The sequence below is a fragment of the Myotis myotis genome, unplaced genomic scaffold (assembly GCF_014108235.1).
Source record: "Myotis myotis isolate mMyoMyo1 unplaced genomic scaffold, mMyoMyo1.p scaffold_m19_p_21, whole genome shotgun sequence".
Taxonomy (NCBI): Eukaryota; Metazoa; Chordata; class Mammalia; order Chiroptera; family Vespertilionidae; genus Myotis; species Myotis myotis.
In genome coordinates, this window is record NW_023416326.1 from 12950459 (window position 1) to 12964925 (window position 14467).

Consider the following 14467-nt stretch of genomic DNA (forward strand, 5'->3'; position numbering starts at 1 on the left):
CATATTCCTCTTTATAGGGACACATAATTCATTAAATGTGTCTCATAACAGAGACATTCAGGTTGTTTGCAATCTCTTGCCATTTTGAATAATGTTACAATACACTTCCCAGTATATACTTTATTATTTCACACTTGTATAAGTTTATCACCAATACTGATAGAAGACTCCTAAAACATGTATTACATGCCAAAAGGACATATTAGTCTGTTCAATTTTTCTTTAGTGCCCAGAAAAATGCTAATTTGCTATTACAATTATTTAATTCTAAATTATTATAAATCACTAAATTTAATAAATGCTTACTAAATTGTTATAAAGTATTAGTAACTTTGAGACAATCAATGAAGCATTATTATTTAAATTAAAACTAGCTTTTTAAAAAATCTATCATTTGCTTAATATAAAAAACAAACTACTCTGTAATATTTGGAGTAGACCTTAAAAGTAAGCCTACTAATTTACACAAATCATTTTTACAGATATTAATACAATCATTTGGTGAAACAGTGACTAACTCGGAGGTACACAGTGCTCTTGTTGCATAACCAAAACCTACTCTCCGAGATAATATTTTACAAAAACAGGCAGTACTGATGGCAACAACCATAATGGAGAGATGATGGCTGAAATGTGTGCATGTTTGAGGCAGGAGGTTGGGATTGGTGTGACAGATGACTTTAAGGGGATACGCTGGTTTAATTCTTTAAGTTCTCCCAAATTGACAGGTGGTGGTTTAGGCTGGAAAAGTTCAGCTGCACAAGGCTTGAACTCACATTTTAATTAACAGCTTGCTCACTCAAACATTAACCAACAGTTTTCAATAACCCATGTCTTATTAAGGATAACTATAGTCTTAATCTCATTTAAATTCTGCTTAAGTATGAAAATATGGTTACATTTACCCTAGATTATCCCTAGATTATCCTAGTAAGGCGCTAGGGGAGAAAGTGTCAGGCTGTCAGATAAGTCTACGTGGTCACAGAGCCCTATGGGGACGGTGGGTGTGGTAGCTTCTAACCATGAGGCACAGGTTGTGCAGAAAGGGTGCTCAGCAGAGCCGAGTGTGAGCTGCTCACAGGAGCTCCTGACAAGGTATCTGCATAGGAGCCAAGTGTGAGCTGCTCACAGGAGCTTCCTGACCAGGGAATCTACATATATTAGCAGGTAGCAAGCCCACCAAGAATTACAAGGGCAGGTGCTCTGAACTGCATGTACATTCCCACATTTGTGATGGAACTGCTTCTCACACGGGCAACTCTATGTAGTGTGCACCGGCACACGTAGCAAGGATATATTCATTTAATCATGTCTAATGATTCTTCTTAGTTAGCATTGGGAGGCCACACAGTACTATATAAATGGTAGGAGATCAGTATTTTTTGTTCTGTTTTTAACAGAGATACTCTAATCCTTACGCATCCCAAAATTTCCCCAAGCCAAACTTGGTGAATCAACCCCCCGATATAGTATTCATCATATATTCATATTAATAGTTACCTATAACTATCTCTTGCTGCTTTGCTAAATTCCCAAAGCACTAAGAACCCAGTCCCTCATGTAGCATTTAACAAACACTTCTTAATCAAAGCTGTGTTTTCGATTATTTAACCAAATTTTAAAAACAACACAGAAAATGTTCAGTTAACTGTTAAACAAAGAAGGGCCTCAATGGCTCTCAGGTTCCGTCCCCCTCCTTCCCACCCTTACTCTTACTTTGCAAATCACCCCTCTGGCGGGGCCATTAGATCCAGCAGGGAAACCTGACCCCAGCCTGGGCCAATCCAGCTCCGTTCTCTTGGGCACTGAATTTTGAATAGAGAAGAAGGCACTTAGGAGTTAGAGACGCCAGTCACCTAAGGGCACATCCTAAAGAGAAGGCCCTCCAGTTCCAACTGTTGACCCCAGAGCTGCCTTTGTCTGGGACAACTCTGAGGCTGGGCCATCCTGCTCTTCTGTCAAACAAACCCCATTTTGCTTAAGACCAGCTCTTTCCATTGTTTGCAAACAAAAAATCCAAATGATTGACAAAACAAACTCATTTGGACAGAGTATGCAGACAGCTGGCTCTTTAAGTTCACATCTTTCACTAAAGATAAATGCATATAAAAATGATTAACTTCTAAACTTGAATATTTATGCTGTCCAGGACAAGACTCGTGGTACTGCAGAACACAGAGATGATTCTGTACTGTTGCCAGACTTCCCAGGCGTGCTTTTGCTGCCCCATTTGATTTGAAGCTTACAGAAGTCAGAAGACAAGTGTTTTTGAAATTATGTTTCATGGCTCCAAAGAACCAGAGGCTGTCAAGCCCAACTGTGGAACAGAAGTTTAGATCCAGAAGTGTTGTTATGTGTAGGTTTCTAACTAAGAAGCTCCAAAGGTCCAGGGGAGATTTAAAAAAAAAAAAAAAAGAATGGTTTGGAAGGGAATAAAATAACCTTAGTCTGCAAAAGTGCCTCCTAATCCTTAACTCCATTTGCTATTAGGTCTTTCTCGTCCCCAAAATCACTCCCCAGCTCACTTCCGGCCCTAACGTGTTATGAGCCTGAACAATGGTCTCTTTGCAGCAGCAGTGGAGGCCCCGTGTCCAGGGCGAACACTCATGCCCACGACCCAGAGGCACTTCTCAGGCCTCGAAAACAGTCAGTGTGTCTTCTCTTTTCCTTTCGCTCTGGATACAGGGGCACTGTGCTGGAATCAGGCCGCGCAAAGTGAACATCAGTCACTAAGTTCATGTTAGCCTGGTACTGGCATCAAAACAGATCAATGAAACAGAATAGAGAGCCCAGAAATAAACCCATGTCTATATGGTCAATTAATATTTGACGAATGAGGCAAGAACATGCAATGAAGTAAAGACACTCTCGTCAATAAATGGTGCTGGGAATATTGGACAGATGCATGCAAAAACAACCGAAACTACACTACCTCTTTACACCAATATACAGAATAAGCTCAGGATGGATTAAAGACTTAAATGTAAGACTCAAAACCATAAAAATATTAGAAGAAAACTTAGGTAGTAAAATCTCTGACATGTCTCTTAGCGATATTTTTTTCTGATATATCTCCTCAGGCAAAGGAAACAAAAGAAAAATAAATGGGATCAAACTAAAACGTTTTTGCACAGCGAAGGAAACCACTGGCAAAATGAAAAGAAAACCTACAAAATAGAGTATATTCGCCAATGATACATCTAATAAGAGGTTAGTTAATATCAAAAATTTAAAAAGAGCTCATACTACTCAACACAAAAACAATCCAATTTAAAAATCGTATGAGGACCTGAATAGACACTTCAACAAAGAGGACACACAGCCCTAGCCGGTTTGGCTCAGTGGATAGAGCGTGGGCTTGTGGACTGAAGGGTCCCGGGTTCAATTCCTGGTCAGGGCACATATCTGGGTTGTGGGCTCAATCCCTAGTAGGGGGCGTGCAGGAGGCAGCCAATCGGTGATTCTCTTTCATCATCAATGTTTCTCTCTCTCTCTCCCTTCCTCTCTGAAATCAATAAAAATATATTTTTTTTAAAAAGAGGACATACAGCCCTAACCGGTTTGGCTCAGTGGATAGAGCGTCAGCCTGCAGACTCAAGGGTCCCAGGTTCGATTCCGGTCAAGGGCATTTACCTTGGTTGCGGGCACATCTCCAGTGGGGAGTGTGTGGGAGGCAGCTGATCGATGTTTCTCTCTCATCGATGTTTCTAACTCTCTATCCCTCTCCCTTCCTCTCTGTAAAAAATCAATAAAATATTTTTTTTTAAAAAAGAGGACATACAGATGGCCAATCACTTGTGGAATCCAAAGAACAAAATGAACAAACAAAATTGAAAAAGATTCATAGACACAGAGAGGGAACTGGTTGCCAGAGGAGAGGGGGTTAGGGGATTGGCTGAAAGAGGTGAAGGGATTAAGAGACACAAATTGGTAGTTACAAAATAGTCCTGGGGATGTGAGTAAAGTATAGGAAACATAGTCAACAATATTGCAATAATTATGTCTGGTGCCAGTTGGAGTACTAGAAATACCAAGGGTAACACTATGTAATGTATACCATTATCTAACGGTTAGCTAAGCTTGTACACCTGAATCCAATACAAAATAAAACTGAAAGAATATTTTTTTTAAAAAGGAACATGCAATCCAATAGGGCAATAAAATATATCCAATGTTGGTACTTGCTTTGGCAGCACATACTAGTACACTATAAAATATATATCTACAATCATAAAAGTGTAATATGCTAATCAGACTGGACATCCTTCCAGATGATCTTCCGGATGAAGCCGGGGCTGCGAGGGAAGCCTGGTCCCAGGTACCAGAGGGAAGCCGGTGCCGGCAGCCAGGAGAAGGAAGGCCTACTCTTGCACGAACTTCGTGCACCGGGCCTCTAATATATATCTCCAATATTGGACATAAAAAAAAGAAGTCAGAGTTTTTCCTATAATCCACTATGGATCGTAACAGAGAGCAGCAATGCCTCAAACCCCATGCCTTTGAACTATTCCAGCAACCAAAAAAAGGTTCTATTTCTTGCCTAGTTTTCAAACTTCTTGGGAACCCAACCATCTTTCGAGTCACTGTGCTGCTTTCTTAGTAAAAACTGTAACACCTGTGTTTCTTTCAGATTAAACATTTCACTGTTGCCAAAGCTAAAAGACTTGTCAACCCACAGCAACAAAGTAATTATAAGGATGACTTCTCTTTTGTGAAAACATCCATATAATTGCAATTAGCTTTTGATTTCAAAGTAGAGCAGGTTAAGTTACTACCAGTAAGTTGATCAAATTAAACTATTCAACAGTAACCAGACACACTAGGTAGGAACACATACACAGGTTATCTGAATTTCTTTTCAGCAAAGACATCCAAGTGCACTGTTCATTAACTTTTAAAGGCTTAGGATATACCCTTCACCTTACAGTTACACACACAGGTAAATGTCACACATGATAAAATTCTCAGGCACCTGTATTCTATACCTTAAATTACCATTATAAAACCATGTCTCACAATGAAAGTGGAAAGAGGCATCTTAAGTTCCTAATTAAGAAGCTTGAGACTCTAGATACCAAACTCTATTTAAACCCTTACTGAACGAGGGTCAGAGATGATCAAGGTCATGGGTAGGAGGATCAGACATACAACCCAAAACTGCAGAAACCAATGGTGCCATGCAACTTTGTAAATGCTTGATAAAAACTCATTACACTTAGGAATATAAGTGTCAAGTCAAAGAAGTTTTCTCTCACAAATAAAATCCTTCCTTTAAAAAGGTTTTAAAAAGTTTGATAAGAGACAAAAACCCCATTTAAAAAATTTTAATGGGACATCCTGCTTTCGAAAGAAGAATTGTATCACACTGAATTAAATGTAATTAAAAGCTGGTTCAATGTAAAGTACCATCCCATTTGGGAGCCAGCGTAGCCATGGGAACTGTCCTCCATTTACTGTTCCTTTCAATTGCCTTGACCAGGCAACACTGAATACCTCAAAGTCCCTTTTCCCACTGATAAATTGTAACAATTACCAACCTACTTCTTAGTATCCACACTGACATTTAGTGTTCGCACTACATCCACTCTATCTAATATTTAGTGTCAAAATCTGACATAGTCCCCAAAGGGTAATACAACTACATTTGTATCCAGTTACAGTAAGTAAGCTATTCAGTATCTATCATTTTACCAGTTCATTCTAGATTTGTTCTAGGCAACACTTTTTCCTAGAGATACTTGAAACTATCCAAGTAACCTACCTATTCCCACAAAACTTAAAAAACAAGTAATATTGGTTAGACACCACTGAGATGATCCCATACAACTTAAAATGTTATGCCTTAAAAGTAGAGATGATGGTATATTAAAATAGCTTAAATAGCAAACAACTTTAGAATATCCACATTGACCAAACTTGAAGATGATCTGCCCTCAGCAGAGAAAAACTATTTACTAGAATTGCACGGCATTCAACTGATATATGCTGAGGAAAATACTCTAAAAAGAAATAATCAGTTACCTATATTCTCATTGATAAGACTTTAATATAAACTATTAAAGCCTCTGAACATAATGGTACCATGTAAAAAATACTAAGTTCAAATACTAAGTTCATCCAAAAAATGCTGGTGATTCCACCTTAAACTCATTCTAATAGTCAGTGAAATTGTCCGGGGAGTGTTAAGATAATTTACAGGCCAGGGTGAAACTAATGATTGGGGTGATCCAGTCACCCACCAAATGTTGAGTGTTTACTTCCTCTCTGCCTCACACCGTACTCGGCGCAATGGAAGAAAACAAACAACAAACAAATCTTCTTTTTGAGAAAACTACATCCTAGTAGGGAAAGCACAGTAATCCAAGAAAGCAAGTTTTAACCAAGTATACAAAAACAACAACAACTGGTATACCCTTATGTACTTGGGCAATACTATAAACGATGTGTATAAAAGGCAACCCTGATAGGAGACACAGAAATAGCAATTATAAATCTGGAAGAATGGTTTTCCTTAAATGCTAATTCTCTACCATCTCCAAGATAATGGGCAGGGGTTTGGGAAACAGTCATTTTAGCTGTAGTAGGTCCAGGCATTCAGTAACACTTAAGTTGTTCTCCTTTTCAATTGTTCTGAGTCTGTTTGCTGCAGGTATGTCTTTTCTACTCCTTTATCACCTATTAATAGCTGGTTTCAGAGCCTTCAGCGGATACTAGCCTCTAGCTACAAATTAACAGTTTTTCCATTGAGTGTTTGTTTATGTCAAGTTTTTTTATATACCAAGTAACAGGATATACTGTCCCTTTATAATTAATTTTAGTTAATATTTTCCCTTTATATTAACTTTTTAGCCCTGGGGGGAAACACAGAGAGAAAAATGTTCCAGCCGGCCCTGATCACAGGCAACGTCATGTCTGTCACGTATCCAGGGCTACCAAGCTTGCTTTCTCCAAGAACAATAAACAAGCCCTTGCAGAAGGCTGGTATAAACAATAGTTAAAATTTTCTCTGTGGTTTCTATGCAACATGAAGGAATTACAGTATTAGTTTACTTAGGTGGGACAGCGGCAATAAGCTTCTTAACAAAACTACTTTTGTGCCGCCAGAAAGAGGCCATCCTATTCCCTTACTTTCACCCTTCGGAAAAGCCTGTGGTAGCAGCCTTCTCCATCCCCACCCTGGCAATCCTGGTTTCCGTAAGTTGTCCACTAGATCAGCAGTCACCAACCTTTCGGGCCTCATGGACCACCAGTGGTCCACGGGCCACAGGTTGGCGACCACTGCACTAGACTATATGCTCCATGTGGACACAATCCCTGCCCTTTTCAGCTTTTCCCCTACCACCCGTCAAGTCATCTTCTGTCACCATAAACTAGTATTTGCCCCTTTACCCTTACCACCTCCCCACCCCTTTCCCTGGTAATCACCATGCTGTTGTCTGTCTGCTATGAGTTTCAGTTTTATGTCCCACATTTGAGTGAAATCATATGGTTCTTAGCTTTTTCTGACTTATTTCACTTAGCATAATATTCTCAAGGTCCATCATGTTGTCACCAATGGAAGTGATCCACCTTTTCTTATGGCTGAGTAGTATCCCACAGCATAGATGGACCACATCTTCTTTATCCAAATATCTATGAAGGACACTTGGCCACTGTGCATAATGCTGCAATGAACATAGCGGTGCATATATCAAGAATACCTACCAAGTTATAATAATTCCTTACAAATCCTGCATCTGAAATATAGGCCTTAAGTGTTATGATAAAAATGCCACTGGCTTTGCATCCATTCTTTCCAAAAATGAAAAACATAGTTTTTTAAAAATATATTTTTATTGATTTCAGAAAAGGAGAGAGATATAAACATCAATGATGAGAATCACTAACCAACGAGCTGCCTCCTGCACACCCTGCCACTAGGGATGGAGCCCGCAACCTAGGTATGTGCCCTGCCTGGGAATTGAACCATGACCTGGTTCACAGATCGATGCTCAACCACTGAACCACACTGGCTGGGCTCATTTTTCTTTTAAAAACTATATTTTATATTGAAAGAAAATCCTTCTTTTATGGTTCCATTGTTGAAACATGGATACATTATGTACATACCACTTCTGAAGAAACAATCTGTACAAAATTTGAGTTTATGGGATAAATATCACACACACACAAAATTAAATTCTAACAAAGTACATATTTTCAACAATCCACACAACTTGAATCATCAAACAAGGCAACCCAAGCTCAAAATACGAGCTCTTAAAGGACACAGTAAGACTATAAAGATTTGAGAATTATGGAAGGAAGGTAGCAAGTCAAAAGTTTGCAAGTGAGGCAAGCCTGCCTAACAAGTTGGCTCATCTGTTTCTCCTGTCTGCAGCTCCCATTGGAAAGCCACACTTGGCTCCTTGTCAGTCACTTCCCTCCAGACCTTCCCAGGACAGCAGGTAGACTGGTCCAGGACCTCCTTCAAGCCTTCCACAGTAACCCATCTACAAACTAATGCTACTATTAAAATTGGAGATCTTCACTAGTAAATGTTATAATGATACCATTCCCAAAACCTTCTTACCAGCTACATAACGTAGCTCAACCTGAGTACAACCATTTCCAGAGAGGCAGACGGCCAGGGGTGAGTGCAGGAGCCACCAGGGCTGGGCTCCCTCTTCCTACCCAGCAAGGTATGTATTCCCATACTTCTTCCTCAGCGCCGCCAGATCTGGTCTGAAGACAAAAGGAGGCGAAGGCTGGGTTCCTGGAGCACCTCCAAGGCAGTGTGAGGCAGCAGTTCAATGCCAACACCTTCAGGAGTGTTAGTGAGAAGGGAGGTGTGCTGCCAGGGGGCTGGAGGAGCACAATGGAGGGAGAGGTGATGCTGGTGCTGGTGCCAATACTAAGAGCCAATTGGGCAACTATCTTCGCTGAGGAATGGCCAGGGTGGATTTCTGCACGCAAAAAAAAACCACACAAAACAAGCCTAGCTGGTTTGGCTCAGTGGATAGAGTGTCAGCCTGCGGACTAACGGGTCCCAAGTTCGATTCCCCGGGTTGGGAGCTGGATCCCCAGTAGGGGACGTGCCGGAGGCAGCCAATCAAGGATTCCCTCTCATCATTGATGTTTCTCTCTCTCTCCTGTCCTATCTGAAATCAATTAAAAAATGTATTAAAAACAACACACACAAAATAAAAACCACAGGATAAGTCAGAATGATTGCATTAAGCTTTTTTACTACCTTGTCTCTGCACGCTCAAATGCTTTTTATTCCATTTTAGGTGGAGCGCTTCCAGTCAAGGGGGCCTACTCACTTGCCGGAACACATACAACCTGGCATCATCACACTGTGCCATGTATGTTCATGAAGAAGAAATACTCTGCGAACGAAACAGGCTTCAAACATCACATTTGCAATATCTGTTTTTGAAACGGGCTATTGCCCAACTCCCCCGAATCTTGAAATCGGTAACAGTAACCGAGGAGCCCTGACAGAGGCCTAGCCTCTGGGCAGCTTCGAAAAAGCAACACGACCAATAGGAAGAGAGCTCCCACCGAAAAACCACGTGCCTCTCAGGAGGAAGTCCCTTCTTCACCACCCCATTTCCCCACAGTTCACTTTCAGGGTCAGGGCGACAATGTAAATATTTCTAAACACCAGTGCGGACACCCTGCATTGATTGACTTGCGTCACTCGTGGAGGAGCTGGGATTCCGTCCTCGGGGACCCACACGTGAAAACAGTGTCCCCTTTAATATGAACACACAGAGTCCGGAGCCAAACAACGGGGCCATTCAACGGCCCACGGCCCAGCGGACGCGAGGAGGCCGAGATCCGCCAGCGCCGGGCCTGCAGGTGGGGGCAAGGGCGAGCCTGCATTTCGGGGCATCTCGGAACCATCCACTCCCACCTGATCCCGAGAGGGTGGGTGGGTGATGGATGGGAAGGAGGATGCCGGCCAGTCCCTCCGCCGGGAGTCAGGAGCAGGCCTCGGGCGGCAGGTCCTCCAACTCGCCCCGCATCCATCCCCGCGCCGGCCCCGGTCCCGGGCTGAGAACCGGTGCTCAGGCCGGAACCCGCCGCCCCGCCCGGCATCGCGCATCTTTCCGCGGCTCCCGGCAAAACCGCACGTTCCTCCAGAGCCACCCCAACCCGGACCCGAGGTCCGGGGGTCTCGGACCTCCCGCCATGTCTCCAGGGCGCCGCAGCTCACGGCGAGAGGAGGGGAGCTCAAGGTGACACCCGGTTTTGGAGACAGGCTCCAGGTGGCGGGCCCGACCTCCCGGGCCCGGCTGCCCGTCGGAGCCGGGGCGCCTCACCTGGCAGCGGCACACGATGTCCGCGTCCTGCGCCAGCAGATCCACCACCTTCCCTTTGCCTTCGTCGCCCCACTGCGCGCCGAGCACCACCGTCACCCGGTTCCCTCCGGGCCGCGCCCGGGGCCGGCCGCAGTCGCCGTTGGGCAGGGAGGATGCTGCCGGGTGGGTCTCGGCCAACGCCATGGCTCCAGCGACGCGAGGAGAGCCCGGGGGAGAAGCGGACCGCAGCGAGTGCGCGAACGGAACTGCTCTGCCGCCCGGAGCCACATGCAGAGGAAGCGGCAGCCAGCGGCGGCCCCGCCCCGGCCCCGCCCCCTCCGGGCCGCCGCCTCCGCCCAGGACACACCCCGCTGCCCGCCACGGCCCGCTCAAGGGGGGACCGTGACTGCCCCGCTCAGGCCGGCCGCGGCAGCTCCGCCTGGAGGGAGAGGCCCTGCTGGCCGCAACCGCCGTTGCCCGGAATCGAAGCCACGCCCCTTCCAGGGCCGGGCGCGCCATTCTCCGGCCAACCCGAGACCGGAAGCGGCAGGGGCGGGGCTTAGAGCGCGCGCCAGCCTCAACGCCCCGCCTACCCTCCCTGGCTCCTGCTTTTCAAACTGGAGGGCACGGAGGTACGTGCTCCAGCGTCGGACTACAACTCCCGGCATGCAACGCTCTGAGCTGAAAGGATCTATGCTGGTACCGGAGTGTCTGCCCTGGGTAGGTTTCCGTCTCTGAAAACATTCAATTTTATTTTATTTTATTTTTTTTTTTGCCATATTCTTTTTTTTTTTTTAATTAAATCTTTATTGTTCAGATTATTACATTTGTTCCTCTTTTTTTTCCCCCCATATCTCCCCTCCTCCCAGTTCCCACCCCACCCTCCACCCTCACTCCCCACCCACTGTCCTCATCCATAGGTGCACGATTTTTGTCCAGTCTCTTCCCGCATCTCCCACACCCCTTTCCCCCCCAGGAATAGTCAGTCCATTCCCTTTCTATGTCCCTGATTCTATTATAATCAACAGTTCATTCTGTTCATCAGATTATTTATTCACTTGATTCTTAGATTCACTTGTTGATAGATGCATATTTGTTGTTCATAATTTGTATCTTTACCTTTTTCTTCCTCTTCCTCTTCTTAAAGGATACCTTTCAGCATTTCATATAATCCTGGTTTGGTGGTGATGAACTCCTTTAGCTTTTCCTTATCTGTGAAGCTCTTTATCTGACCTTCAATTCTGAATGATAGCTTTGCTGGATAAAGTAATCTTGGTTGTAGGTTCTTGGTATTCATCACTTTGAATATTTCTTGCCACTCCCTTCTGGCCTGCAAAGTTTCTGTTGAGAAATCAGCTGACAGTCGTATGGGTATTCCCTTGTAGGTAACTGAGTTTCTTTCTCTTGCTGTTTTTAAGATTCTCTCTTTATCTTTTGCTCTTGGCATTTTAATTATGATGTGTCTTGGTGTGGTCCTCTTTGGATTCCTTTTGTTTGGGGTTCTCCGGGCTTCTTGGACCTGTAAGTCCATTTCTTTCACCAGGTGGGGGAAGTTTTCTGTCATTATTTCTTCAAATAGGTTTTCAATATCTTGCTCTCTCTCATCTTCTGGCACCCCTATAATTCTGATGTTGGTACGCTTGAAGCTGTCCCAGAGGCTCCTTACACTATCCTCACATTTTTGGATTCTTTTTTCATTTTGCTTTTCCGGTTGGGTGTTTTTTGCTTCCTCGCATTTCAAATCATTGACTTGATTCTTGCGCTCCTCTGGTCTGCTGTCGGGAGTCTGTATATTCGTTATTTCAGTCCGTGTATGCTTAATTTCTAGTTGGTTCCCCAATATAAGATCGAGGGTCTCATTAGTTTTCTTGTAGATCTCATTAAGTTTATCGACGGCTTCTAAACAGTTCTTGAGAGACCTTAAAAGTGTGGTTCTGAACTCTATATCTTCCATTGACAATTTTGTCCTGTTTCTTTGTCTCCGCATTTTGTTATGCTTCCTTGGTGCACCCCCTAGTGGTCTTTGTGCGCAGTCTTATAGTTAAATCTTGATTGTTGTAGCTAATTCCAGGGAGGGTTTGACCTCCAGGCCAAGTGGCTATGAGAATCAGCTGTGTCAGCAGTGAGAGAACTTCTGTCCTCTAGGGAGGTGCTAATCTAGCCTTTGCCTGAGGCTATCCGGCAAATGCCTGTGTGCAGGGCTTGGGTGGGGCGGGTCGCACAGGATCAACAGGGTGGGCCGGAGAGAGCAGTTATGGCGGCTCTCAGTCCCGTCCCCAGGGGCTCTGGCTCTCTGAGTCCCAGCACCCGCTGCAAAGCTCAGAGAGAAAGCTGCACTCGCTCTGACCGAAGCCAGACAGCCCCGCTTCTCCCGTTTGAGTCTGGGTCCCTAAAGACTCGCCCGGATCTGGAGCTCAGAGTCTGCGACTCCCTCCCGATTGAAAATGCCAACTGCGCCCTCCGCCGCCAGCCCGCTCGCGCACTCCGCACCTCAGAATTTGACTTCAGCACTGCGCCTCCTCTGAGTGTCCGTATGCGTTTCTCTTTCCTCCTAGTTGTAGGACTTCCACTCAGCCAGCGTTCCTGTGGTTCTGGGTGATGTCCCTTCCGTTTTTTGGTTTCACTTTTGAAGTAGTTGTTCAAAGCAGCAAACTCCGGCGTTAACCTATGCCGCCATCTTGGTTCTCCACATTCAATTTTAAATTATTTTTTAATTCATGGGTTTGCATTTATGGCACGCCCGACCACCTGAGTCTCTCACAGTGCCTCATGCCAGAGCAACTGTGGCCTTGAACCATTGCCTGGCTCCTGCCCGTAGGCGGCAGGCACTGAAGCGGGTTGCACAGTGAGGGGAAAAAATTATTTTTTAATGACTTGTTTTTATTAAGGGATGAGATTGTGTGCAAAACAAAAAGGGTGGAGCTTCATAATATAAATGGGTTGGAATGAGAACATACAGGTTTCGAATTGGAAAGTAGAGGACTAGGGGTAAGAACAGAGATGGGGACAGGGATGGAATAGGGCCAACTCAAAAGTAAAGCAATAAGTTAGAGAATGTTAGACCTGAAAATCTGGGGATCAAGTAGAGTCCTAGCCCTTCTCATTTTACACTTTAGTAACACAGGCTCAGGGAGGAGGAGTGTATTACCGATGTCAGATAGTATATGCCAGATACTATGATGCACTTAGCTCCTTTAATTCCCACAACCATCCGAGGTAGGTGATACTATCTTATCCATATTTTACAGGATTTGAAAGTTAACTTGTTCTAACTAAGGGCTTAATTGCTATCTAAGCAGCCTGAGTCCACAGTCCAGCCCTTATGTGTATATTCCACTCCTATTAGTGTTTCAGGCGTTACTAGATTCCAGAGTATATATCTCCTGCGGAATATCTTCCACCTGCAACACAAATTAACTATGACATAGGATTCTGACATAAAGTTGCTTGGGCCCAGCAGGCATGGCTCAGTGGTTGAGCATCGACCTGTAAACCAGACAGTCAGGGTTCGATTCCTGGTTAGGCCACATGCCTGGGTTGCAGCTGGATGATCCTCAGTGTGGGCATGCAGAAGCCAGCTGATCAATGATTCTCTCTCATCATTTATGTTTCTATCGCCCTCTGTCTCTCTCCCTCTCTGAAATCAAGAAAAAGATATTTTAAATAAAGTTGTTTCGGGGAAAAGGTGTGCATAGAATCACATTAAATGTAGTGTCTCCCAAATAAAAAAAAATTAAGTGTGTGTGTGTGTGTGTGTGTGTGTCCCAAGTCATATGTATGCAATCATGTTCTGTAATGGCTCCCAGAGCATATTTTATAATTTTTATTCAACGATTCATTAAGTCAGAATCAGTAAACACGGAGAACCTACATAAGTTAAGGTAGTGCTAGGCACTGAGGACATAAGGAGGAATAAAGATACAATTGCAGCCCTTCAGGATGCACAGTATTTGGTCTACCGACAAGTAAACAGATGGATTATACTACTGCGTGATAAATTTTGGTGTTTATCTTGTTTTTACCACAAGATTACAAGCCCCTTTGTAAACCAGAACGCTTCATTTTATTTTATTTTATTATTTTATTTTATTTTATTTATTTTATTTTATTTTATTTTATTTTACTCAAGAGCAGGAGACAGCGTTGGTCATGCAGTTGGCGCTCAATAAACACCTGTT

At 43.9% G+C, this 14467-nt stretch overlaps 1 protein-coding gene and 1 non-coding gene across 2 annotated transcripts in view; one reads left to right on the forward strand and one right to left on the reverse strand.

Moving 5' to 3' along the window:
• Window positions 1-10595, reverse strand: part of ADSS2 (adenylosuccinate synthase 2) — a 33561-nt gene extending 22966 nt beyond the window's left edge. Inside the window, exon 1 of the mRNA XM_036354736.1 lies at window positions 10311-10595. Coding sequence (XP_036210629.1) covers window positions 10311-10493 — 183 coding nt within the window. The 5' untranslated portion in view covers window positions 10494-10595. The remainder of the gene's footprint in view (window positions 1-10310) is intronic.
• Window positions 10596-13004: 2409 nt separating this feature from the next.
• LOC118678993 lies at window positions 13005-13137 on the forward strand. Its single transcript, XR_004975087.1, has one exon. It is a non-coding gene; the product is annotated as a small nucleolar RNA SNORA42/SNORA80 family (small nucleolar RNA).
• Window positions 13138-14467: the final 1330 nt, after the last annotated feature.